This window comes from Penicillium canescens (assembly GCF_028828765.1).
Source record: "Penicillium canescens strain IBT 15451 chromosome Unknown utg000004l_segment0_segment0, whole genome shotgun sequence".
In the NCBI taxonomy this organism is placed as follows: domain Eukaryota; kingdom Fungi; phylum Ascomycota; class Eurotiomycetes; order Eurotiales; family Aspergillaceae; genus Penicillium; species Penicillium canescens.
Window position 1 is genome coordinate 1,916,809 of NW_026703966.1, and position 22,088 is coordinate 1,938,896.

The following is a 22,088-nucleotide window of genomic DNA, read 5'->3' on the forward strand; positions in this document are numbered from 1 at the left end:
AACCAAACATGGAAGAAACATCCCCAGACCCCCCAAACCCATGGATCCAAGCGACAAAACGCATAGTAAAACTCCTCCTCCATCAATGGCTCCTAATAGGCATCGGGGTTGTCTGCGTCCTAGCCTACTTCTTCCCAAACGTCGCCAAACACGGCGGAACAATCCGCTCAGAATACAGCATCATGTACGGCGTGATAGCAATAATTTTCCTAATCTCCGGCCTGAGCATCCCACGCCAGAAACTATTTTCCCAGTTCCTGAATTGGCGACTACACCTCGTTGTACAGGTGATTTCATTCTTATTCATTCCTGCGCTGGTCTTGGCTGTCGTGCATATCATCCTAGCTGGGGATCCAGGCGGCAAGATTGACCGCGCTGTCTTGGCTGGGTATATCTTTACCGCATGTATTCCGACCACGATTGCTTCGAATGTTGTTATGACGCGTGCTGCTGGGGGTGATGATGCTGCTGCACTTGTGGAGGTTTTGATTGCTAATATCCTTGGGCCGTTTGTTACGGCTGCTTGGACTGTTGCGTTGATTCCTAAGACGGCGGAGTTTGATTTGTGGAGGATTGGGGGTGGGGGATTGGGGAGTATGTATAAGGATGTGTTTCAGCAGCTTGGGTTGAGTGTTTTGTTACCTTTGTTTGTTGGGCAGCTTGTACGTTGGACTTGGCCGGATCGGACTGCTTGGGTGTTGTTGAAGACCAAGTTGCCTAAATTGGCGACTGTCTGTATGCTTTTGTTGATTTGGTGAGTTTGCCAGTATGCTACTTCTCGTTTGGAATAGACTACTAACATATACCAGGTCGACTTTCTCATCCTGCTTCGCAACAGGAGCTCTTCAATCCCTCTCCGCGCAAAGCGTGGTCTTCGTGGTTCTCTTCAATATCGCCCTCTACATCTTCCTAACACTAATCTGTTTCCTCGGCTCGAGACCACCGCGAATATTGAGCTCTCGGAAATGGTCAGAGCCAATGTTCAAGCGCATGTCTCCTGAGGAAACCATTGCAGTATGTTTCTGTGGGCCGGCGAAGAGCACGGCACTCGGTATCCCGCTGCTGTATGCAATGTGGCAGCCGATTGATCTCTTCACGAAAGCCAAGACTTCTGTACCAGTGTTGCTTTATACCACAGAACAGATTTGTGTTGCGCATTTCTTTGTGCAGATTTTCCAGAGGTGGCATGCGAGGATTGTTGAGAAGGAGCATGTCGAGTATGCGGGTGATGCTGAGGCTGGGATGACTGAGGCTGCGCGTGAGAATCACATTACATGCGATAATGCCACCATTTGATTCCCATCGAGAGTTGGTTGTCCTTTTCTATCACGAACTGTTATTAACGACTATATGAGACAAGACTGCATTTTGCATCCCCTGGCGAAACCCCCTCCTGTTATTAATGTCTGGACCTTCTTCTTTAGAAACGCTTTTATACGAATTACCCCATCACAACCTACTTCTTTGCCCAAAAGCGCAAGAAAGCCTCTTTCTTATTCCCAGGAGGAGCCCTCTCAGGATTGAAATTTAGTAGGATGGTGCGTCAATGAGTAGTAAGATATTGTGAATGAGTCGAGTGAGTATGCCCATACGCATACTAGGACGGATATTCCGAAAAACCAGAGAGATTGGGGTTAGATTTAGCTTCACGGTAGACGGATTCCATGAGAGTTACGCCTGGGATTGGTGGGCATCGGCTACCTTGGATTCGGGGATGGGGTCTTTGGTTTCTTCTCGGGCCGGGGTGGCCACGCTGGTAATTTTGGCAGGGGACTTGGCCCGAGAGTATAGGTGACTCTGTCCACCAACGATTCAACATTGTATGCCAAGATGCAGGGAAGCCATGTGTGCAGCTCGGGAGCTTCTTATAAGCCTTATGAGGAGACAGCACACATAGCGATGGGTCTCAGAAGGCAAAGTAAAGGCTAGCGAATCGGAGGACAATAATCTAATCTAATCAATATAGATCAGGGTCTTGATCAGTCAAATTCTCTGCGGAGATCTTCACACAGGATTTTCTTGTTAAATTGCGCTGGTTTAAGCAGCTAAGACAGACATTGGCATCTTGTATAAGTGGCGGGCATGTCAGTTCGGTCTATGAGGTTGGTATAAGATATTACAGGTCTAGAGATTGACTGCTTCGAGCTGACTGGACTCACAGCAGCCTGCAACCGCTTTTTCCAAACAAAGTAGGACGTTACAGATGGTATTAAATGTCTTTTGGTTTCTCGGCTGATCTGCCAAGAACGTAGCGCAACTGGGGATTTCCCTTTTAAGAGACTGTTCTACTTTATACAAAAAAATCTATTGCACATCGCACAATATCCCGATTGCGCTGGAACGAGACAGTCGATAGAGGGCCGGTGAGGGTGGAACATGGCAATTATTCACGACTGTGAGCTTGTCCCTCCCCTTACCCCGAGGCAGATGGAACTCTGCCGTGATTGAGCCACGGTTATCTCCGAGCTACATCCTATGGTTGCTGGTATACAATCTTGGGTGAAAAGAATGGCTCCTGTCACAGTGGATGGATGGATGGATGATTCTATTTCTCTTGGCCCTGTGATCAAATCACAATAAATAATTATCCCATTATTATTCCAGTTCAAGCATTGGGTCGTCTATCCCTGGATAATTTGGACAATGAGTCTCAATTGAGGCAGCCAATTGCTTGGGCGTTGGAGCAGAAAGGTGAATTCTGCGACTCCTAGTCGAAACCTGGCTTATGTTGAGATTATAGCCAATATGGTCATTCTACTTGGAAAAGCACTTTTATATCTGAGATATGATGTTTTCGAAGTAGAAACAAGCTCAACTGATCAAGAATTGAAGTAGATCATCTCCAAGGACATGATCAAACACTGAATCAGTATTTGATCTCGATCTATCACCGCGAAACCATTTTTGAAGCTTTCTTTTTTCCCCAAATCTCAGCACTCGCCAATTCTAAATCCAATATACGACACTTCAGATGCATTCTCTACCTCCGTCAGTTGGCTCAGCCTTAGATGCCACGATACACAACGAAACGGGTATTCCGCCGGAGCTCTTCCCTGCCATTAGGCGCCATGCAGAAGAGATTATGAAAGAAGAAAGCCATTACTTCTGCGATCAGTCCAAAAATTCGGGCCTGGCTATAAGATGATCGGGGAAGAATTGAGGCTCAATTCCCTGGTGACATTGATGCTTTCTGTGGGGCTTTTCGAACTGCCGGTATGATCACGGCGGCATCACGGATTTTGAAGGCGAAGTGGCCGGAAACACGTATCGTGGCTCTTGAGCCTACTTCTTCTCCTTCTGTTAAGAAAGGTCACGCTGGACCTCATCGTGTCGAGGGAATCGGGGCCGGGTGTGTGCCACCGCATCTTGATTCACAACGTGTACGATGAGGCACGAGGGATTTCAGAAGAAGACATGCCATGTGTCGACGACTTGCTCGGGAAGAAGGAATGTTTGTTGGGACTTCAACGGGTTTGAATGTCGTTTCTGCTATTGCTCTTGCGGAGGAGCTAGGCCCTGAGAAGACCGCGGTTACTGTCGCTGTCAACGCTGGCCTGAAGTTTCTCAACGGAAACCTCCTAGCAAATGCCTGGGGTTGCAAATGAAGATAGGGAGCTCAGCTGCCTACCTCGGTAGATGCTGCTCAATTTAAGACTATAAATAGCAAATATTCTGTCAAAAGCAGGAAGATGGAAAGAAAAATATATCAAAAATGCCCTTGATCCGGTGTATATGCGTAAAGTATGATACACAGAGATATAGAAAATCACAATTGCAAATATGTCTGCGATAATAGCCCCCTTGATGACCATAACAGGAATAAGATCGAAATATACATCATACACCATGTACACGAAAACAGGAATCTGTCAATCCCTCAAATGTAGCTCACTTTGACGCCCATTCCGACTGTGCCTTTGACCTTCTGCCAAGCAGAGTCCGTAACCCTTCGCACACGTTCGCGGACATCTTGTCTGGTCATCGCCATAAGAATACCAATCACAAAGAGTAAAGTGCGCACTAATGACATGGGGTTACCAGACACGGTCTGGATGATATGGCGGAAAAGATTGCGCAGAGTAGTTGTCACTGCCTGGGATGGGCGGCCCCGGGGTTGAACCTTGTCATTCTTCTTGACATTCTTAGATCCAGACGATGAAAGCGTGGTCCGTTGTGTAGACTTCTCATTCGGCGACTTGTCTGTCGATCTACCCGCTTTGCCCTTGGATGAGCTTTGTGGGCGGCTTTTCTCAATCCCATAGTCAACTTCGCTGGTATTGCGCTTGTGGCCATTGGATTGCGATCGTGCTGCTGCTGCCGCTGCTTCCTCGGCTTCTCGGCGTTCGTCCTCTCGTAGCCGCTCGAGTTCTTCGTCTTTGGAACGCTGTAGTTCAGCAGCGCGCATTTCGCCACGCTCCTTCTCTTCTTTCAATCCCTCGAGGGTTTGAAGGAATAAATCTTTCCGTTCCTCGTCGAGGACTTCGCTCAGATTGATGAACTCGGTTGCGTATTCCCACTCGTCATTGCGGGGAAGGACATGCAGGGTGAAGAGCTCGATGATCCTCACTCTGGAGGTTAGATCCTTCGGGGTATCGGCGCCGCTTGTTGGCATGGGGCGCTGCTGGAAATCGTTGGCTGCATCTTGTAGGCGATCTGCAAGGTCGAGGTTGGGCTGTCCGTATGAGGAGAGGTACGTCTCGAGGCGTTGTTGATTCAGGGATTGCGAGGAGGAATGCGTGAGAAGTAGTGTAGCTCTGTCACTATATTAGCTGATATGCCCGAGTTGGAAAAGCTGAGGTGTGAAGACTGACAAGTTGTAGACGACTTCGGCATCCACCGAACCCTCTCGGTTTTGGTATCCGACCTCGACCACTGTCTCCCAAATCCCGCCTTCTCTCACTTGTGATGCAATTCCTTTCCATTCCTTCTGTCCAAATTGCTTCTTTCCTTCCTCGGCTCCAAGATCGACTATTGCGCTGAGGAGGGTGATGTAGAGGTTCCACACCTTGATTCTCCACGTGCTGGCGGCCGTGGCGATCGGCGCGACCGATGTTGACGAGTCGCCATTTGTATGCTGGTCTTCCTGTGGTGCTGATGGTGTTATAATAGGCTGTAGGCTTGCTAAAGCTTCTGGTAGGCGCCGTGTGAGGTAAAGCTGGGAGGCCTTCTTGTATGTCTTGGAGCACAGCTTTGTGGGGAGGCCGAGGACGGGGAGCGAGCTTGGTTATGAGACGACATTGGGGATCCGTTAGCCATTGTGAGGCCGAAAGATCATAAGATGGTTTCGAGAATCAATTCCAATGATTAGCAGGAGTTATACAGCAACAGATAATGGAGAAGCCAGAGTGAAACAAGTCGGGGCCGATTGCGATCGGCTGTCGTTTTCCCTCGGCTCAGGCCAAGTCCGGGGTGGTCACGGGACTGGCCTGTGAGCTCGATCTATAAGAATAAAGCAAAATCATTAATGAGGATATTCAGAATAGTGCCATTTAAATATGAGATATTCTTCGGCGATCTTTCTTCCTTCGTCAAGTCACTTACAGCTCCGATTGCATACTTCTAAGATTCCTCCAAAGAAACCTCGCCGGCGCGCATGATACGTGATATGCTGCATATGACGCCTATGGACCTACCTCCAAGCAAGCAAACTTCCTCGTTGATGCAGTATCAATCAATTTACAGTATTTGACATTAGACCAAACCATCCTATTTCCCTACTCATTACTTGCCTTTCACTTCCACGGAGTCAATCGCTTACTTCTGGTCTGAAAGTCTAAGACAAGATGGAAGTGACAAGTGCGAATTTCTCGGAGTACCTTCCGTTTATCTTGAATGACATCTCGGCCAGCTGCTTCGTCAGTTTGGACTTTGAGCTCTCTGGCGTGGCTTTCGCCCCATTCATACCAACAAGGCCACAAACAATCCAGGAGCGGTATGCGCAGACCAAAGTTGCAGCGGAACAATATCAAATCCTACAAGTTGGGCTCACGCTTTGCCATGAGAATGTAGAAACGGGTAAGTGAATAATAACACACGAGACACAATCCGTTAACTTGATACAGCTTCGTATTCCCTTAAGCCGTACAACATGAACCTGAACCCGATCCCGCACCATGAATCTGATATAAATCGAGACTGGACATCTAGCAGCCGGGGTATGTGCTGTCCCGAACATGTGATGGTGACTATACACTAAATGTTTGTTATGCAGCTATGGGGTTTCTCCTCAAACACGGATTCAGCATTGACAGTCTATGTCAGCATGGCATCCAGTATCTGTCTCGTGCGGAAGAGCAATTGGCGCTGGCAAGAGTCGTGGAACGATGCCAGCAGACCAGTCGACAGACTATGGACATCAAAGACGATGACCATGAGTCTCTCGACTTTCTTGCCAAAGTTCGAACCATGATCACCGACTGGCTGGCACAAGGAAAGGTAAGTGATGCATGCTCACATTCCAGGGCAAATGATTTAACACAGACAGGGCCGAGTTCAATGGCTGAACGTTCCGCCACCTAGCGAGGTCCAACCATTGGGCAGTGTGCGCGAAGGCCTCAGCAGCATGGAGAAATGGCTTGTGCACCAACTGATCACCCAGGAATTTCCCAATCTGCGGTCAAGGAACACGTCCAAATTCATTCAAATCGATGTAGCGGACATCGAGTGCGAGCGGGTGGCCCAAGAACTGAAGTTGAAGACCAAAAAGGCACAACTCCAGAAGCACATCGGGTTCCGCTGGATTGCAGAGTCGCTTGTCGGCGGTAATCTGGAAGGGCTTGGTGCAGAGATGTTCAATCCTGTGATGCGGAGAATCGACAATCCATCTTTCGAAATCAATCGGGTCGCAGACAGGGTGAAGCAACGCCTCCAGGAGAACAGACCTGTTCTTGTCGGCCACAACATGTTCTGTGATCTGCTCTTCTTCCACGCATGCTTCCTGGGTCCATTGCCTGATACTATCGAAGAGTTCCAGACCGTCATTCACGAATTGTTCCCTGTGGTTGTTGATACCAAGTATCTGGATACTTATGATTGCGGCTCTATCAATCCCACATCTTCGCTGACTGATCTGCACACCAAGTTGAAGGATGTGGACAGTCCCAAGATAGGTACAGCTGATCGAACCCCTTGTCAATAGATGTACTGAACTAACCGTGATCCAGAGATTGACCCTCGGTTCTCAAAGTACAAGTGGCGCAAGTCCAACCACGAAGCAGGATACGACAGCATGATTTCTGCCATGGCTTTTATCAAACTGGCAGGCCAGATCCAGCGTGGGCCTCTTGCTACCCCAACACAGTGTACCCTCCGCCCAAAACCCCGCATATCGGACAGCCTGGAAAAGCAAGCTGCGAAGGGTGAGTTCAGCGATCTCTTCAATATGGACACTGAGACCTTTCCTGTGGTCCAGACATCTCATCTTGTTCAAATTCCCAAGTCTCTTGCCGACACTGGATGCCCCAAAATCCTACTCATGGCCAACAAGGGCGTGTTGTTGCCTCGTCTGGGCAGCAAGTTCTGGGGGAACTACGGGAACCGACTGCGGGTGTTTGGGACCGTCGAGAGGATGGTGCGGCTAGGAGGCAATGCGGTGAAGGCTGAGAGTCATCTCCTGGACATCGATTGAGCAGGAAATAAGCAGGAAGTGAAGAGGGTCTAGTTGATGTTGCGAGAGAAGGGATAAAAGCAAGAGGGAAAAGCTAGTTGAAATGACAATTGATTTGAATTAAGAGGATGTTCGAAGCAGCTATCTAACAGTACACCTTGATTATAAGAAGGTACCGCTAGCGAAAATTGGCCTCGAGCTCAATCTGAGCACCGATAAATGGTCGACTGGTCGTAGGAGAGTGAGCCAGGCGATGATAAGTGATGCTTGGGAGAAGAAAATATCGAAAAGCGGGAAATCGGCGAATTTAAAGTGTGCGGGAGGTGACTAACCCGATCGGGCATGGCGACAACGTGACCCAAGTTGGATCTTTTTCTCGGAGGCTTCCCCGTTGACTAGCCAACTCATTGCCCACTCTACACAATGTCGTCAGGATCCAATGGTGCAAGGCGCATGGCGTCGCTGCTGCGTACGTTCAATCCAACTTTTCCCGGGGTTTTCGGTCTACTAACTCCGCGCGCAGGCCCGTCAATAGTCGACTCCAGCGTGTGCAGAAGCTGTCAAGAAACCCTTGGCCGCCGCAGCTATGCCTCCGCGGCACCAGCAGCCACCGAAACCACATCAACCTCTGCATCGACAACCCCCGTCGTGAAGCCCGCCTACACCATCAACGCCGGTGTGGTCCTCTCCCGCCCTCCCCAGATCACCCGTGACCTCGAGCCCTTCGAGAAGGCATACTACTTTTACCAGAAGCGTCTGAACGAGCGCCTGGCCCTCCCCTTCACGAAATATTTCTACTTCAAACGCGGAACACCGGCGGACGAAGACTGGAAGAAGAAGATTCTCGAGCGCCGGACTGCCGCGCGTGATATCGGAAAGTATAACGCGTACGACAGCGAAGCATGGAATGACGAGCTCCTTCTCGGCGCGAAAGAGTCTGAGCCTGAGCATCAAGTTGAGATGCTTTTGCAGGATGCAGAGTCCACTGCCAATGCCACCTCGCAAGATACCAGCAAAAAGGAGGAGATTCCTCGGCCGTTCCCTCGGGTGACGGAAGCAGACAAGAAGAACGACCAGAAGAGTCTGGATCGTTTGCTTTCCCGCACACTCTACCTCCTGGTTCAGTCCAAGGAGGGACACTGGAAGTTCCCCAGCTCGCCGGTTGAGTCCGGCGAGACTCTTCGCTTGGTGCGTATTGCTCTATCGATTGAAATACTGTCTTTTACTCATACTAATGTTCTTTTCTCAATCACAGGCCGCTGAACGTACCCTCGCCCAATCCGCTGGTGTCAACATGAACACCTGGATGGTCGGCTACCACCCCGTCGGCTGGCACGCATACAACCCTCCCCGCGCAAAGTCAGACAAGAAGACCGAAGTCGAAGTTGCCGGTAGCAAGATCTTCTTCCTGAAGTCTCGCATCATGGCCGGCCAGGCCGACCTGTCCGTCAACACGCAGAACCTAAAGGACTTCAAGTGGCTGTCTAAGGAGGAGCTCTCCAAATACCTGAACACGCAATACTACAGCAACATCAAGAACATGCTGGCCGATCGTTAAACGCCAGATGCTGAAAAGGCGTCGAGTTGAGCTGGGTTCGGTTGAGAGAAAAGGTGGAGACGAAGTTCTGAAGAGAAGGCATACTTGTTCTGATATCAGCGCACTATTGGCGCACTGCATATACACTTATTGCACATGCCATGTATAACTAGATTTTTCTTACACTGTCAATCAAATTCATTCCATTGGGGTTTGGTTCGGTATCAATAATGCCTAAACGCCACGCGATGTAAAATAAAACAGGAACCACCCGGATCTTTAGATAACGCTGGGAATCACTTCAAGTTGAATTTCTGGCCCTGCACGATAGGCTGGTCTTTGGATGTCTTCCCTGCCAGACTTTTGCCGCACATGGCACAAGCTACCAGATAGATGTCAGTAACTGCAGCCAAGAAAGTAACAAGGAAAAGACAGAAGAGAGAGATACCGTTCTTCTTATAGGCACACCGCTGACAGAACTTCTTCCCCTGCTCGGTCTTGGTCTTGCAAGTCTCACAAGAAGAAGCATAAGCCGCATAAGGATTCTTAGCCTTGGAGCTGAGGAGTTTGCTCTGTAAGTAACGTCAGTCAATCTGCCTGTCACGAGAACATGGTAGAGCATTAAAAAGGAAACAGCTCCATTCTCGTTGAAAAGGTGACAAGAATGATAAGTAACATACCTTCCCAATCCCCGTCGCGCCTAATGTCGGCTTAGCCTTGCCTTTGTCTCCGCCGCCGAGCGAGCTACTCGGGGAACCGTAGTACATATCATTCTTACGCTTGACACCGGGTGTGGCAAGCTCAGTGGACTGAAGCTTCTTTTGGCATTTTGAGCAGACCATTTTGGCTGTGGGTGAATGTATGGGCGTGTTTGGCTTTTTCTGGGTGAAGTGATGTTATCGCGAGTTTGCGCCACCGCCTGGTTTCGCTGCCAAGACGTTTTGGTTTATGGTGTTGATCCATGTTGATGGCTTTTTATATGTTATATGCAATATTGGTATATTTTTCAATGTTATTTCGGCGGAAGTATTTGATTTGGAGAATAAACATATTGCTATTAAAAAAATGAAGCTCATAAACCAATTAAGTTGGGTATAGGGGACATATTTGGGTTTCATAGTACTTATGAGAAACAAGGGTATCAAATCAGGGCATAACGAAAGCAGGCACACATCAGATTCAAACATAGACAGATACCTACTGAGGCGAATGAGGTTGGGGCGAGTGAGCTGGAGCTGGAGCTGGAGCTGGAACTGGGGCTGAAGGAACTTGACCATACGCCGGATACTGGTAAGGAGAAGCGCCATGAGGATACTGAGCGGGAGGATGCTGTCCCTGAGGATACTGCGGGTACGCAGGGTACTGGCCAGGAGGATATTGAGACGGGTACTGGCCAGTAACAGCAGCATGCTCATACTTATCCGGCCCAGTACCGAGGGAGCTCCATTTGGCGCAGCAAAGGACAATGCCCATGAAGGTACCAACCAGGAACACAAATGCGATGACAGACCTGGCGGTCATCAGGTAGACGGGATAGTCTTTATTGTTCTCGAGGTTGTAGCGGATGGCGAGGATGGCCCACATCAGGTTCACGGCGAAAAAGCAGACGGAGCCGACGAAGAGGGAGATAGCGGGTGTCTATGCATATCTGATTAGTTATGTGTTCAATGTCATGTATGAAAGTTGTGAGTACTCACCCTCGACAGGAAACGATGGGTTCCAGCCTTGACAGTAACGAAGATTGTCCAAGCCATAATTTCCATCGATAGCAGCCAGACGATGATGGTCAGGGCGCTATCGAGGTCCACCCAGGCTAATGTGAGCTCCATACTGACGGACATTGTCACTTCTCTGACTTCCCAAGCGACATACAAGGCCCAGTCGGCGAGTGAAACTGCCGAGAGGATGCCGAGTAGAATCCAATGGATGATCGTCACTGCCGCATATGGCTTTCCGGAATCTATGAGACGTCCCAGCAAGCGATGGATGAGGCTCCAGAAAACATAAAATGCAAGTACAGTGGCGAGCAGATTGAAGAAAATCCCAAGCATCAAGATGACGCGGTAGTACTCTGTGACGTAGGCTTCGGCGATGTGTAGTGCTCCATAGATGATTGTGCACAGCTCAGACCTGAGATGTGATTAGCAGACTGTAATTTGGGGGGAGCAGTCCTGCAACATACAAGATATAAGCAAAGAGGGTGAAGATGAGCCCTTTCAGTGGGAGACCACGATTGCGAATTGTGCATGACCAAATGAGAAACGCGACGAAGGCTATGGCAGTAAGGATATCGAAGGCAAATCCGGCAATATAGAGGCCCCGTACGGAATAGTCGAGACCCAACTGAGTCTCCTCGCTCCAGGGACTCGAGTCATAGCCCGACGTATAGCTACTATAACCTCCACGTCGAGGCGACATTTTCACCAAGATTTGTATAGCTTTTAGAGATGAAAACTTAGGGAAATTCACCAAATTCACTTTACGAGTACTGGCGGGCTTTTAAGTCGGCGCTTTAGGGGCACATGCTACACTATTGCAGATTGGGTTGAGGCTGAAGGTCCCTGAAATACGAGGCCAAGAGACGAGGAGGCGCAGTTGATTGGTTCGGGAGGTCTGCGTTAGGGCAAAGGGCGTCAAAATACGAGTCCCTGAGTGCACTGAATTCGTTTTGCTAAATCTGGCTCTCATCAGGGTTTGGCCCCAATTTAAGGGCCGTGGGTTCGTTTAAGAGATCGACAGATGAGATAGGGAATAGGAGGATGGGAGAAATGGAAGAAATGGGAGAATTCCCGGTGATTTGGAATCCAAAAAAGCGGTGGGATGAGGTGATGGAATATACATGTTGGGCAGATAAAGAACCCAAGTTGGCTGAGCCAACTCATAGAGACTTCACGATCTTAAAGGGAAGAAAACGAGGCGATCAAGAGCTGACCGCTTGGCAACCAAAAATAACATCAGCTGATCTGCAACACCACGTTTTGCCCCTGTCGAATATTGCCCTCCACTTATACCCATTGCGGGGGAAGATCTGTCTTTATTCAAGTCCACTTCGGTATCTCCGATGATATCAAAAAGACCTCTCGATATGAAACACAGGGAGTTGTTCTGATTACCCTCTTCAGCCTCGTGCAGAACACCCAAAGTGGAGCGCACATCTTGTGGCTGGGGCCAGCTTGCAGCGCCACTCAACAGCAAAGTAAAAATAACACCAAAAATAAAAACATAAAAAAAAAAGAAGAGCTCGACTTGACTCGACTCGAAGTGTAAACTGTCAAATGGCCAACCAGGGAATATCCCAGAGAATTATCAGCTCTCAAGCCGAATCAAGTTCCACCCAAAGATTCGTGCATGCATTGTTCCGAGCGATCCTCAGTCTGAAATTTTAATGTATTAGCTGTTGCACAGAGTACCGAGAGTATGAGTTACCAGCCTCGATTTTTCTCGATGTATCAATGAATGCCAACGTAGGCACCCTCGTTTCCTTGTTTCTCTTGCATTCAGGATGCTTTCAGCCGCTCAGATCCTCGGTCACAACGTGATTGATCCTCTTAAGATGCATGATGACCCGCCACTTGCGAATTGGACTGCATGGTCATGGCCGAAAGCACGCGTCTGGCATCAAAGGAACCACAAAGAACCCAAGCCTAGCGCCTCAAAGAACCCAACAGCACGGTACTGGTCTCCAGGGCTCTGGTTCGAAGATGGGAGTTGTCCCAGCAAAGACCTCGAACGATCGTCCCCTGAAATGGACAAATCGATAGGGGAAACCACACTTGTTCCGATGAAGTATTTGCATATAAATAGTTAGTTCTCGTGGATTTCTCTCTGGGTTCCATCGTTTTCCAAAGTATCTTGTTTTCCTTTGGCTTTTCTTTTTCCGGTGGTTCCCTCGCGCAAACCGCATTCGGCGTATCCGCATATCCCGATTCTCGACTGCATCATATCCCAACAAGCGACAGTCTTGCATATCCTTAAGGGCTGAGCTTAGTTAAACTTTGCTGTGAACCTTTCCTCCTACAAGCACCGGCTATTAATTGCATATTGCATATGCATATTCCGGTCTTTTTAATTCTCGAGAGAACCACCTCGGTGTGACCGATTATTGTCACCTCGAATTCCTCTTACTGTGTTTCTTTGCTTTTTGTATAATTCCTCTCTCTCTTCTTTCCTCTCTCCAATCCATCCTCACCCGAAGCCAAAAGTACCAAACCACCCCAAAGAACCACCATGCCCCCAGATAGCACCTCATTCACGGCCCTAAACCTACCCCCGACCTTCGAGCTCCCCCAATACATGGAATACTTCACACTACCAGCAGGCCCAAACACAGACCTATGGCGCAAACCACCAAATGGCGACACATCCACCGCCCCAATCGTCTTCACAAGCCTCCGCCACCCCTTCGTCGTAGCCGAAGTAACCGTCAGCGCAGACTGGGAATTGGAATGCGACCAAGGCGGGCTTGTTATCTTCGCCGGTGCTGCCCCACAAGCGCAATCCGCGCTCTTCTCGGAGGTAGACGCAGCGCACGCACCAGCAACAGCGCCAGGCTGGCGAGCGGGAGCCGGGGCCGGGGCCGGGGCGGGATCAGCGGGTTCCAGCCCGCGCTTCCCGTGCAAATGGGTCAAGGCTGGTATGGAGTTTTCGTCGGGGAGTGTTAACGCTTCGTCTGTTAGTGCGACTGCTGATGGGGCGGATTGGTGTCTTTCGCCGCTAGGGTCACCGGGGACTGGGACGGGAGTTGGGATGGGGACTGGGATGGGCATTCACTCATTGCGCATCAAGCTTGAGCGTGTAGGATATGCATTGTGGATTTGGTACCAGGTTCCGTCGGCTTTGCCGTATGCTCTGTCGCCTGGGGCGGTGGGAAGTACGTGGAAGAAGCTGCGGGAGGTGACGTGGTTCTTTTATGGGGTTGAGGATAAGTTTGTGCATGTTGGCGTTTATGCCAGTCGGCCCACAGGTTTTTCGCGTGGTGAGTCTATGTGGAATGCTATGCACGGCATGACTCTTGATAGTTCGTTGCCGGCTAGTTCGGGGGATGGGTTGGTTGTTGAGTTTGAGGATCTGGAAATCTTCTAGAGGCCGATGGGGTCTTCCTGTTTCAGTTTATCGTGGTTGAGTGCTTATTCGCTTTGGGTTTCCTTTCGAGTCTTGTGATACATATTCCCCGGCGTTCGAGCGATCATGGCATGTTCGGAGTCGATTGTTTTGTTTTCTTTGCTTTTGTCGCGACATCTTACGAGCCCCTTTTCCCGTCAAGGTACAATGTTATGATCAAATATTTAATTTGGAGTTCAATCATGCTTGCACTTAAGCTTTTTTCCTTGCATTGAGGTTGGAATGTTGACGCGATGGGTCGCGTGTCTCGCTTAGCACCGTGTTCTTTGATCAGCGCGCGCCTACGAGAGCGAATTCAACAGGTGTCACATCTATAGTTTATATCAGATTATATAGTCGTTAGCTGTGTTTGGGCTGAAGTAAAATATTCAGTGTCATCAAATTCATCTGGATGTTGCCATAGTATAATATATGTCTGGGTCGGGTAGCAATACGAACAAGGACGAGATATATATCTTGCATGATGCACATTTTATTCACAAAATGATTTCTTGAAAGCATACTAATACACCAGAATGACATTCCTTATAATCGAATCAACAAAACGTGAACCCTGTAAGAGGCTCTATAACATTAAAGATATACATTACATCTGACATGGTCACTAACCACAAGCGGACTAGGCGCGTTCGTCTTCGATTCCGATATAAACCGGGGAAGTTTGCCGCACCCACGTCCTCACCAAGCACTTATAATTGCAATAACATGTGGAAAGGCAAGATGTAGGCTCTAGATCTAAATCAATACGACCTGCTTCACTTTCTCCCAAGCCTGCACCTGCATGCAGAAATGCAAATCTGATGTCAGAGGCTGAGTCAGCTGACTACGGGGCTGCCGTTCCCGAGGTCCGGGAACTAGCAGGATTTTGCGTCGAGGGTCTTCAGCTCGAATGAGGCTTCCCAGGGCCAGAAATTGCCGGATAAGTAGCTCAATACCATTGTCAGACATGGAGATTCCGCTAGCACTATGTTTTAGAGATCAATGGATAGTCATTGTGGCGTAATTGGGGTTTGCAGAGCGGGTCACAGTCTGCACAGGGACCCGTAGCAACATCCACCAGAACGGAGTGAATCAACCAAAATAGAGCCAGAGCTGTTTATTTTGAGATACAGCTAGTCAGAGCTTCCGGCTTGTTCTACGGGGAAGCTGTTTGGGGAGCTACAATTGCCATAAACCCGGGGTTCGGACTAAGGGAGAGGGAAGATTATACGGCCGTCAGACTCAACACACAGAGTTTTGGTTTGGCTCTTTGATAGTTGGGATGGTCGATGGGCCATATAGACTCTATATGTACAGAAAGAAAAGTGTTGTAGATGACGCTGAAAGTAGTACATGGTAATACATCACGACCAAATACCCTCCCCGGCGGAAAAGATCCTCGTCAAACCCGCATCTCCGGAAAAATGAAAAAACAGGGTTTTATCCAAGAATTGCTGTGCCCGAGTTGTGATAATTTAGACGTACTTGCACATCATAGCAACCATCAGGTCGAACAGACCCATGGCCTCGACGAAGGCAAAGCCCAGAATGGCGTAGGAGAAGAGCTGGCCACGGAGGGCAGGGTTGCGGGAGACACTCATGAGGAGAGCGGCGAAGACGAGACCGATACCGATACCGGCACCACCGAGACCGATGGCGGCGGAACCCATACCGATGTTCTTGGAGACCTCAACCATGGCGGTGGCGACCTCGGAGGAGTACTGGCGGCGGGCGGCAGTCTGGAAGGCCTTGGCCTGGAGGAGGGTGGGCGACTGGATGCGCTTGGGGGCACCGAAGGTGGCGACGGGGGCCTTCTGGGAGGTGAAGGTACGCTTGGTGGCAGCGTTGAGCTGGAAGCGGGCAGCAGGGCGGGCGACCTTGGAGGTCTGGGCGGCCATGGAGGCCATACGGGAGGCGAAGACACGAGAGGTGGCCATTGTGATGGATATAGATTATAGGGGGATGGAAGAAAGAAGGAGAAAGAAAGAGGAGAGATGGACTTTTCAGGGAGGAAAAAGCTGGGAAACTACGGGAGAAGGCCGCCCCAGGACATAAATACTCTACGGCCAAATTTTCGCCCGTCCGCCTCCTGTTCTGTCCTAGTGCGCTCTGTTGGGAAAAAGCCCTACTCTGTGCGTGGACTCCGGAGTATTTCATTCGCAAATCATGCTGCGAGGAATGCTGGGGGTGATGTTTTGGTTTCGTTTTACCATTCTTACGTGTATTGTCGGGTTAGTCGGGTTCAGTCGGAGTCCACAAAGACAAAAGCAGAGGATGGATCATAATGGGATACAGTATCCCCCTGCAGGAGGGAGAGTGTGATGGCTCATAGTATTCTATACAGTATGGAGTAGCCAGCATACAGTCTAGACGTACAGTATCCCTATACTGTATCCCTTACAAGGGAAAGAAGGGAGGGAATACGCAGAATAAAAGAAAAGAAATCAAATAATAAAATAAAATACATTAATTTCGCCCTTGCAGTGGATCGGAGGTGGATATTAAGCATGTTCCAATCTTGTGGATCAATCCACCTCTGAGCTTCTGCCAACCAATCATAATCTGTACCGGTCCCCTATGTTTCTGGATTGTTTCCCGGCGTCGCCCAATTCGGCCCGACTCGGATTCCAGGTCCACCACTCGAGTCACTGGGCAACCACTTTGGTCGGCTGAAAGGAGAGAAATGTGGGCTCTGTGGATATCCCTTCTTCCTCGGAATCCACCTCACCGAGTGGTCAAATTGGGAAAACGTAATCTTTTTGAAGCCCGGGAGCGCTATCAAACAGCCTCACACCTACCCATGCAATCTGCAATTTTGACAGGGGGCAGGGGATATCAATGCGAACGCATCCCGGGAAGAAAAAGAACTAGTGAACAAGGAAAAAAACCGGGTTGTCATGTCCTCGCGTTCGCCGGTCCACTTAGTGTGAATTCCCGACCCGCCAGAACCCGACTATCACAGGAAAAAACCTGGTCTTTCCTCGGGTCCCCAGGAAACGAAGGGTTACAGGAGTGAAACACTGCGCGGTAATTCAGGAAATTAGCACCATCAAGCCGGCCTATGCCAATGGGGCCCGGGGAGACCTTATATAGCCAGACCTTCACTCGGCCATAAATTTAGTACACCAAAATCAGCCCCTAAACGGGCAAACTAGAGGCTCTTTGCATTCTTCCGGGTTAATTTTGATTTGGCGGTATTTCGGCTGATCGCAGCTAGCTTGGCGGACCCACACAAGCTAGATTGCAGGGTGCACCGTTACGCGCGTTGCCCTTGCTTGACACTGCTTGCAACATGGTGTCAGTGAGCAATTGACAGGGAGGTGTATATGTAGGCAGATAGCTCTATAGGTAATGCACAGTAGCTGGACTGAATGGACGGCTATATACGTTCGAGGGTGCCAGGGGGCTCCAGGGTTCGGGTGTAACCGGGTAATACAATAAATACGGTATTGTAACCCGACTCATCAACTCATCATTGACCTGCCAAAGTGAGGTCATGTCCGGAAAGGCCAGTTGGCATAGTCCGTAACTTATAATTATGATACCAGCCTCCCTTCTACCGGTAATCATGGCATCAGGGTATTGCAGTCTTGTATCCATAGATCTTGAGATCTTATTACAAGTAGATATCCACTGTGCTCAATTGAGACATGTTGTTACTGTGTATGCCCATGCTCCCTGATCCATTGTCACGCTCTCTTGGCCACAGCGGCATTCACGGATGGGCCCCCTGCGCGTAAATCCGCGCCGGCTACTGCCACAGCGGACGTATGGAGCTCCGGATATCACTGCCGTGGTACAAGTATATCCGCCCAACTTCGGTCTGCAGCACCCAAAGTGATCGAGATCACTCTATTCTTTGTTGATTCATGGCTGGCGACGCAAAGAAGCTCCAGGACGGTTCTTGACCATCTCAATGCAGGGTACGGTCCTGTCCTGATATGCACGGCGACATCCCGCGGCGACATCCCGTCCCGCGGCGCCTCCCGATCACCGCGGCGCCGGTGACGTCGACCTACGCACCGACTGCAAGCAGTGCCTTGATAAGTGCAGTCTGAAACTCGGCGGTGCAGTGGTGCATTGTGAGAGGTGTTCCTCGCAGGCCGCGAGAATCAGTTGAATCATCCCTGCCTCGATCAGCGCTTATCTTTCACGATCTTATACTGCCACAACTAAGCTTCCAGTTGGTCGTTTACGCCGAAGTCCATATGAGCTCGGATTTGTACGGCAGCATATAACCATGTCGGTATACCTGCTTGGACATCGATATATCCTATCCGCCAATGTGAGACTCATTCTAGAGCTCTGGTATGGTATGGTATGCGTACGGCCGTCAAGTCGTCAACTGGACGTGCGTGGAATGAGTATCCCACCCGACAGATAAGTCTGCGTGTCCGAAGCTTGGGAACAAGGGTACAAGAGGAAGAATTGACGCGTAGATGGATTGAATTGGGCGTGGTAGTAGATGTGCTGTCTCGAGCGTGGAGAGGTACTGTAGAATGGTAGTCACTTTCGTGCCTAGGAATCAAAGGATAGATTAGCCCACATAGCTTCAACGAATCTTTTATCTCTGTCAGTATGCCTTTTGACTCCAAAAGAGCGTTGCGGCCATATATCCAAGCTTGATGTTTCAAGCCCGGCACAGCGGATGTCGCGTGTGACGTCGTTGCCGCCTCTTATCGGTAAGCGAAGCTGTAGCATTGCATCGAAGAGGTTTGCGAGATAGCAGTCATTTGCTTAATGGAATTACAGAGACGGAGATGGTACTGTATCATCACAGATTGAGCTGAAGAGTGCTTTCGCGTTTCGCGATTGTTGGCCTAAGGCGGAGATCCACGAAAACCAGTGACCTCACCTCACCTGCCCCAGTGGGCAACATCTTCCGACTCTTCAGTGATCAGATATGCATACCACAATCCAGGGCTATTGTATATCTACAGCTCCTCTTCAATATTTTCTATGGTATCCATACCCAATATTACCATTATAAACGAGGGTTTTTGACCCTACAGTTCAGGTTACAGTATCAGACCCGAGATCATCATCCACAAGCCGAATACAGTACACGAAAGACCAGACTTCACAAAATAGAGATCTGACACCGCCAGTTCACTACCGAGGGATCCGGAGAGCGGTGAGTGAAGAAAGGAAGCTAGCCGAAGAAGCTATAGTGGGGACACTGGATTGAACTAGCGGAACTAACTAAGAGGATCCCGGGGGGCCAGACGAGAACCATGCCAAAATCATGTCTCGGAGTGGTTAGCAAAGAAAGAGCAAGTACAAAGTGGGAAGTGGAATGGCCGTCTACTCTATGAATTCGACATGGCACTCTGCAGAGCACTGGTCAAATCAACATGGAAGTGCGGCCGAGTTATGCTATCGACGACGGTTATACCGGGGCTAGAACTTGATTTTCCACATCGGCGAGGAGACTGCACGGTTTCAGTTCCTGTTTCGATAACATGGATATCATCATCTGTAGCACCTATGATCGATATATTGGCTCTGTTCTCATGTACCTTGATCCCGGTCTCCGGGTCCTTAGTCCACTCTACCTTTGAACCGAAGATTTGGGATTGGGCTGATGATATGGGGAGAGTGCCATCGCCCACGATCTCTGCGATGTCGAAGATAGCCTTCGTCTTGTAAGTCCCATCGTTTGCTAAACTGGGGATACCAAACCCGCCGCCGCGAGAGCGCGCCTTGTCCACTTGTTGTTGACATGGGCGGAATGCCATTGCACTCGGTTTGGAGAGGCCCAGCGGTCGAGTTGGTCACGGACATCAATAAGGGGTTGACAGGATGTTACGTCCACGTTGTTCACGGCGGAGAAGTCGAGGATAACTGCTCGGAGAGTTGCAAGGGGCGTCGTTGGGGGTTCCTGTGCCCTGAGCAGCCTTCGCTCGGCGCGTGTCGGTCCTGGATCATTCCATGGTCTGTCTCCTGGTTCCTCCCATGCTTCTCTGGGTGAACTGCTTGGACTCTGATGAGGATCGAGCCGACTAGTGTAGACATCACGGCCGCGGGCTGGTAATGTCAGACCGTGGGCCACGAAAGAGACAATGAAGAGCAGGGGAATGATCTTACCCCAATGGTTACCTCATTTGAGGTCGCAAAGAACCAATAAATCAAGACCCCCATGAATGAAGAGTACAAACCATACTCTAGGGGCGGTTTTGCTAGTTCGGCATATGCCATACTCTGGGGGATGACCACCGCGCCGACAGTGATACCTGTGACGGTTCGGTGTGAGTCTCTGTGTGACCTTTCTCATAAGATCAGCTTACCTGCGACGAGATCCCTAACTAACCATTGCGTATTGTAAGACATGCTCCACTGAAGAAACGGAAACATGTTTGACCAAGTAGCGACGGACTTGAGGGGTGGTCGGTGCATGAGATTGAATCCATTCCCCGGCAGTAGGCTCATGCTCAACATAGCTGAAATGACCGATGTAATATCCCCATTGGTGGTTCTGTTAAACTTAAGTCAATACGCAAGACTGTGGCTAAAGCGTGGCCGACGCGAGTCGAGATAGGTTCCGGCATGGCGGCGCAGCTGCCTTGGGTGTTCGTAGAATGTTTCTTCGTGCAGACTAGCCCTCCATAAAGCAATAGAGAAGAGGATTTGAAGCAAGAGAAAGAAAATGAGGAGACAGCAGACGGATAAAAGGTGTATGGACTCCATGGCGAAACACGGGTAGGGCTGCATCCGTGAATACTGCGATGTCGTGATTCTAAGTGCCAATTGCTCGAGTTATTAGCTTTGACCAATCACGAAGGTGGCAGGGGCGGCATATGGCCATTCTCGCGTCAGGCGTGACCGAGGAGGGTCATAGTTCGAGTCCTCTTTAGGCGGAAGAGTAGAATTAACCGGGGAAACCGCACCTTATATTGGTAATGTGGCTACTGTGAATTTAAGAGAAAGTAGGGGGAAACAGCAAAACAGGTCAAACTGTACAACTGTAGGGCTGAATGTCCCCACACGGCCATAGGGCTGAGCTAATTGAATTTTGCTGCCTGGAGACTACAGTACGACAGTGGACTCGGACTGATTTGTATCACTTTATTAGTCTCAGACCATTTGAGCATAAGATCGACTCCTTTTCCAGTGACGTTCCGGGTAAAATCATGCTCTGGTACCTTGTACCTTGTGCCTGGTGCCGCTAATCATTTCAGGACTCGACTTTCGGATTGTACGCCTTAGTCAATAATATTTAACATTTATCTACTCTTAAAATATCGAAACCTCCGTTGTTTGCTATATTATCCCTGCTAGTATCTAGGGACTAGATGTGTATCTGCAGGTGGCGAGATGGGTCTCCTATAATATCGCAAACACGCCGAAGGACTTGTAATAAAGCAATATGACCCGCAGTTAATAATAAATAGTAATAACTTGTACATTCTCTCGTCCTGAAAATGGAGGCTGGTGTATACAACGTGCATGTCAAACGCTCGGACTCACCGTTCTTCCCCGCCAGACATCAAACAAACATACCTTCAGCACAGCCAGCATCATTCTTCCTTTTTCACATCGGAATCACGGTAAGTATATCAGATCGCATACATAATGAATTATTGGACCTGCGAATGGGAGAGTTGTGAGAAACCAGCCGCCCAGAGAACAGGAGACTGCTTGCTGTGCGACAAACACTTGTGTCGCACGCACCGCCAAGAAAAATGGCACAAATGCCCCAAACCAGATGTTTGTGACATTCAGGCTAATGGATCAGTCGGGGTAGCATTGCTTACAAGCGTTTAAGGAAGACTGGGAATCCTATTCTGCTCAATACGCAACCACAGAAGCCCGCCACATAGACGAGCTACGCCGTCGAATAGACAG

The 22,088-nt window shown here is 49.4% G+C and overlaps 11 protein-coding genes across 11 annotated transcripts; 6 read left to right on the top strand and 5 right to left on the bottom strand.

Moving 5' to 3' along the window:
- Positions 1–8: 8 nt before the first annotated feature.
- N7446_006080 (uncharacterized protein) lies at positions 9–1,296 on the top strand (the record flags this gene model as incomplete). The annotated part of the gene is made up of 2 exons (XM_058514828.1): positions 9–754; positions 810–1,296. The coding sequence occupies 2 exons, from the start codon at positions 9–11 to the stop codon at positions 1,294–1,296; spliced, it is 1,233 nt and encodes a 410-aa protein (XP_058372006.1).
- A 2,123-nt stretch (positions 1,297–3,419) lies between these two features.
- Positions 3,420–3,605, top strand: N7446_006081 (uncharacterized protein; the record flags this gene model as incomplete). The annotated part of the gene is made up of 1 exon (XM_058514829.1): positions 3,420–3,605. The coding sequence occupies one exon, from the start codon at positions 3,420–3,422 to the stop codon at positions 3,603–3,605; it is 186 nt and encodes a 61-aa protein (XP_058372007.1).
- A 192-nt stretch (positions 3,606–3,797) lies between these two features.
- Positions 3,798–5,256, bottom strand: pex26 (the record flags this gene model as incomplete). Its single annotated transcript, XM_058514830.1, is given in 3 exon segments — positions 3,798–4,754; positions 4,812–5,219; positions 5,234–5,256. The coding sequence occupies 3 exon segments, from the start codon at positions 5,254–5,256 to the stop codon at positions 3,878–3,880; spliced, it is 1,308 nt and encodes a 435-aa protein (XP_058372008.1). The 3' UTR covers positions 3,798–3,877.
- A 527-nt stretch (positions 5,257–5,783) lies between these two features.
- On the top strand, positions 5,784–7,867 carry N7446_006083 (CAF1 family ribonuclease; the record flags this gene model as incomplete). Its single annotated transcript, XM_058514831.1, has 5 exons — positions 5,784–6,015; positions 6,063–6,155; positions 6,212–6,435; positions 6,485–7,109; positions 7,164–7,867. 5 exons carry the CDS (start codon positions 5,784–5,786, stop codon positions 7,625–7,627), a joined length of 1,638 nt encoding a protein of 545 aa, XP_058372009.1. The 3' UTR covers positions 7,628–7,867.
- Positions 7,868–8,029: 162 nt separating this feature from the next.
- Positions 8,030–9,164, top strand: N7446_006084 (mitochondrial 54S ribosomal protein mL46; the record flags this gene model as incomplete). Its single annotated transcript, XM_058514832.1, has 3 exons — positions 8,030–8,075; positions 8,130–8,794; positions 8,862–9,164. The coding sequence occupies 3 exons, from the start codon at positions 8,030–8,032 to the stop codon at positions 9,162–9,164; spliced, it is 1,014 nt and encodes a 337-aa protein (XP_058372010.1).
- A 275-nt stretch (positions 9,165–9,439) lies between these two features.
- N7446_006085 (cysteine-rich PDZ-binding protein) lies at positions 9,440–9,985 on the bottom strand (the record flags this gene model as incomplete). Its single annotated transcript, XM_058514833.1, has 3 exons — positions 9,440–9,525; positions 9,592–9,715; positions 9,824–9,985. 3 exons carry the CDS (start codon positions 9,983–9,985, stop codon positions 9,440–9,442), a joined length of 372 nt encoding a protein of 123 aa, XP_058372011.1.
- Positions 9,986–10,340: 355 nt separating this feature from the next.
- Positions 10,341–11,561, bottom strand: N7446_006086 (uncharacterized protein; the record flags this gene model as incomplete). Its single annotated transcript, XM_058514834.1, has 3 exons — positions 10,341–10,781; positions 10,841–11,273; positions 11,326–11,561. 3 exons carry the CDS (start codon positions 11,559–11,561, stop codon positions 10,341–10,343), a joined length of 1,110 nt encoding a protein of 369 aa, XP_058372012.1.
- Positions 11,562–12,703: 1,142 nt separating this feature from the next.
- On the top strand, positions 12,704–12,904 carry N7446_006087 (uncharacterized protein; the record flags this gene model as incomplete). Its single annotated transcript, XM_058514835.1, has 1 exon — positions 12,704–12,904. The coding sequence occupies one exon, from the start codon at positions 12,704–12,706 to the stop codon at positions 12,902–12,904; it is 201 nt and encodes a 66-aa protein (XP_058372013.1).
- A 466-nt stretch (positions 12,905–13,370) lies between these two features.
- N7446_006088 (uncharacterized protein) lies at positions 13,371–14,225 on the top strand (the record flags this gene model as incomplete). The annotated part of the gene is made up of 1 exon (XM_058514836.1): positions 13,371–14,225. One exon carries the CDS (start codon positions 13,371–13,373, stop codon positions 14,223–14,225), a length of 855 nt encoding a protein of 284 aa, XP_058372014.1.
- A 1,493-nt stretch (positions 14,226–15,718) lies between these two features.
- N7446_006089 (ATP synthase subunit C family protein) lies at positions 15,719–16,180 on the bottom strand (the record flags this gene model as incomplete). Its single annotated transcript, XM_058514837.1, has 1 exon — positions 15,719–16,180. The coding sequence occupies one exon, from the start codon at positions 16,178–16,180 to the stop codon at positions 15,719–15,721; it is 462 nt and encodes a 153-aa protein (XP_058372015.1).
- Positions 16,181–19,552: 3,372 nt separating this feature from the next.
- On the bottom strand, positions 19,553–20,597 carry N7446_006090 (uncharacterized protein; the record flags this gene model as incomplete). Its single annotated transcript, XM_058514838.1, has 4 exons — positions 19,553–19,860; positions 19,926–20,270; positions 20,402–20,476; positions 20,531–20,597. The coding sequence occupies 4 exons, from the start codon at positions 20,595–20,597 to the stop codon at positions 19,553–19,555; spliced, it is 795 nt and encodes a 264-aa protein (XP_058372016.1).
- Between the last annotated feature and the right edge of the window lie 1,491 nt (positions 20,598–22,088).